The 3661-nt window shown below is 29.1% G+C and overlaps 1 protein-coding gene across 1 annotated transcript; it reads left to right on the forward strand.

The window, feature by feature from the left end:
* The first annotated feature begins 276 nt into the window (after positions 1 to 276).
* LOC112688439 lies at positions 277 to 770 on the forward strand. Its single transcript, XM_025561611.1, has one exon. The coding sequence runs from the start codon at positions 407 to 409 to the stop codon at positions 722 to 724; it is 318 nt and encodes a 105-aa protein (XP_025417396.1). The 5' UTR covers positions 277 to 406; the 3' UTR covers positions 725 to 770.
* Positions 771 to 3661: the final 2891 nt, after the last annotated feature.

A 3661-nucleotide genomic window follows, 5' to 3' on the forward strand; every position in this document is an offset into this window, starting at 1 on the left:
TAAACTTCCGTTTGTTTGTGGATGGAAAGGACTAGTATTTACTTTGTTGATTTTTAATAATCTGCAGACTTCACTAAATGTCTTACTAAGAAACTCAGTACCTTGATCAGTTAATATTGTCTCAGGTATTCCGTGAACACATACAAAATGTACTACGAAAGCCTCTGCTACAGTATTAGCTTGATGATCCGGTATAGGTATTCCTAATGAGTATTTAGTTATATATTTTAACGAAAATATAAATTAATAAAAAAAAAAAATAAAAATTAGAATATATATATATACATACTCGTAAAATTAAGGATAGTATAAAAAAAAAGGATTTTAATTTTTAGATAAGAAGATAAGAAAGCATTTTGGTCATTAATACAAGGAGTTGGTAATATAAATATATATATTTAACAAGATGTGTGATACCTTTGAAAGGAATGTAGCAAGAGCAAAGGAGTTTATGAGACATTTGAGTACATTTTTAAAAGGAGACAATCACATAGAAAGAGAACTCGGAGATGTAAATTCCACGGTAGAATTAGTATGTTTCGCAGAACATATGCGACAGGCAAATAATCTAATGGCAGAACCATACACACCAGCAGAAATAATAAATTTAATAATACCAATAACGGGGTTTACACAAGATGTAGTACCGGGAGATGCGCAGAATGCGATATGTAAGGAGTTAGGTGAAGTTCTAGATGAATTAATCGAGGATGGAGTAATATAAATAAAATAATGTAATATCATATAATATCATATAATATAAGACTAGAATGGAATTAGAATTAAGAATTAAAAAAAAAAAAAAAAAAAAAAAAAAGAAGAGATTAATAACTTATATGGTAATAATAATTAATAAATAATAAAATTTTAGGATGGTGATGTGTATCATGATGGGTATTGAAATATCAGGACAAGAATTTGACAAATATTTTTCTATCGAAAACTTCGACAAAAATCCTCCTGGATTATACTTCGAAAATTATGGACCGACCAGGTTAATCGGAGAAGAATATAAATTAATTACGTATTTATCGTTAGCTGAATATAATAAAAAATATAATGAATTAGGTAGAAAAATAAACGAGTTAGACACAACATGTCAAAAGTTAAAATTAAATAGTTTGTGCGGGCGATATAACTATGTAATCACGGGATTATACAATGAAGTTACTACACAGCGTAATCGTATGTACATTGCATTAGGATATTCGGAAACGACCACAGACAGGAGAGAAAGAAGAAAAAGGGGTTTAATAAATGCGATAGGAGCGGTTATGAATACATTGTTCGGAGTATGCGATGATAATTGTGTGAGTAAAGCAAATGAACAAATTAAAGAATTAGAGGTATCAGGAACTAGTACATTACATATAATGAAATCTCAGACTACAGTAATGAAAACGGCAGTACAACGTATAGGTACAACAATAGAACAAACAAATAAAATGTATGACGAATTAAAAACCAGGGAGAAACAACTTATGTTAAAACTTAATGACGTAACCAATACAACAAATAACTTATTAGATTTAGTCGCTATGTCAGAAATACACAATATTTATACTGCACTAACTAATCAATATGAATATGAAACCTCAACTATAAATCAAATAATAACAGCCGCCAGAAGGGGAATAATACATACCAGTTTAATCACACCACAAGAATTAGCAACCACATTAAAAAAAATATCACATAGAGTAAAAGGGAAATTGAGTATACCAATGGGAACTAACACCGCCGAATTGTACGAATTACACAAAATAACTAAACTAACAGTATTTTACGAAAATGAAAGATTAGTTTTTATAACTAAAATACCATTAATAACAGATACAGAATTAATACTATACCTATTCCGATGGTGAGAACATTAAATTATGGTAATTCAATTAATACCAGGGTAAGCATAAATCCGGAAAACCCATACATAGCCATTACAAAAGATAGACGCGAATACACTACTTTTACCGAAATTCAAATTCAAACATGTAAAAAAACCACAATTTATCGAATATGTCACGCTTATCAACCCATACAAGAAAATAACGGTTTACAACCATGCGAAATAGATTTATTTAACAAACCACATAAAATTCCTAATAATTGTCGTTCATTAATTATAACAGTAGATCGAAACATATATCATAAACTTAAATACCAAAATGAATGGATATATTCAGTTCTTAACGACATAATAGTATCGTCTTGTACAGATTTATCTGAACCTCAAATAAATCATATAATGGGCACTGGCATTATTAAAATTTACGACAATGGATGTCAGTTATCGGGTAAACATGTTGTATTAACACCCATAGAAGAAGTATCAAATAAAAAATTCATAGATTTTATACCACAAAGTGATATAACCTCATTATTAGACAAAATACCGCAGAATGTACATTTAATAACATTAAAAAATATAAGTTCATATAAGAGTTTAAAACTAACTGACCTACACGAATATTCACAATCACTTAACGAAATAGAACGACAGATAAGCAATGAGGAAGAGAGACAAAAACATTACAGTCAACATACTACGCATTCGTATACGTTATACATTATGATAGTGTTAATCGTATTAATAATAATAATGGTGATAATTATATATATATAATATTTAAGCGCGCAAATTTAATCGCTATAGGAAGAACCATTATAGATGCATCCACACCAGTACCTAGTCGTAGACAAAAATATTCAACTCAACGAGATTTAACGAACGAACACGATAGATTCGAAGCCATATATAATGTAATAGGATCACGATCACCATCCCCAAGATAAATAACTAAATAAAATAATAAACATAAGTAAAACTAATAAATCATTAATAATTAATAATAAGAATAAAAAAAAAAAAAATTTAATTAATAATAGTAATCCATATTTGATATAATTAATTAATATTATTGTATTATTCAGTTCCCAGATTAAGTTCGTAATTATTGATTTTGAATTTGTCAACATCAATAAGCACGACTTACTACTTGTATCGGGGTCAATGTGTCTAGACAAATATAGGCCAGTCAAGATGCAAGGGAGACCGATCATACTAACAGGAGACAATAAGTTGAGGATGTTCAATAAAAAGAATCTGAACACCCTGAAACAGTATTTGAAAGGAATTTTCCGAAAGAAACCAGACGTGTTGAAACCTTTATTGGGGCAAATTGATATTAGTATCAATCACCAGGGGGCAACTAGTCTTGGTTCGGCGTTCATTTCTAAATACCTGTTTTCGGACAATACTCAACCGATTATTGTCACCTGGAGTGGAACTATGGATGTAAAAATAATAAAAAAAATTAAGGATACCAGGAATAAAAAAATTTTTAGATATAAGTACATATAGCGATAACAATGATAATAATTTTAGTTTAAAATTAATAGATGTAAGTAATAATAAATTGTTACACTCAGTAAACATAGGGCATGTGCACAAGAACGGGAGAATGTTAAATCTAAAGGAGACCCATGATATGTTATGCGAAAAAGGGCATGAAGTAACATATTGCCATGACCCTATGACTGATGTAACGTATACTAAATGTATTTTTAATTATTTAATAAGGAGAATAGGCCCGAGTAAGTTATTTAGGATATGCAAAAAAACGTAATAATAAAAAAAAAAAAAAAAAAAAAAAAAAAAAAA

This window comes from Sipha flava, unplaced genomic scaffold, assembly GCF_003268045.1.
Source record: "Sipha flava isolate LNK unplaced genomic scaffold, YSA_version1 38_pilon_pilon, whole genome shotgun sequence".
Classification (NCBI taxonomy): Eukaryota; Metazoa; Arthropoda; class Insecta; order Hemiptera; family Aphididae; genus Sipha; species Sipha flava.

Bases quoted from the DNA above. Each gene is read 5' to 3' on its own strand.
- LOC112688439 (XM_025561611.1), top strand. From the start codon at position 407: ATGTGTGATACCTTTGAAAGGAATGTAGCAAGAGCAAAGGAGTTTATG.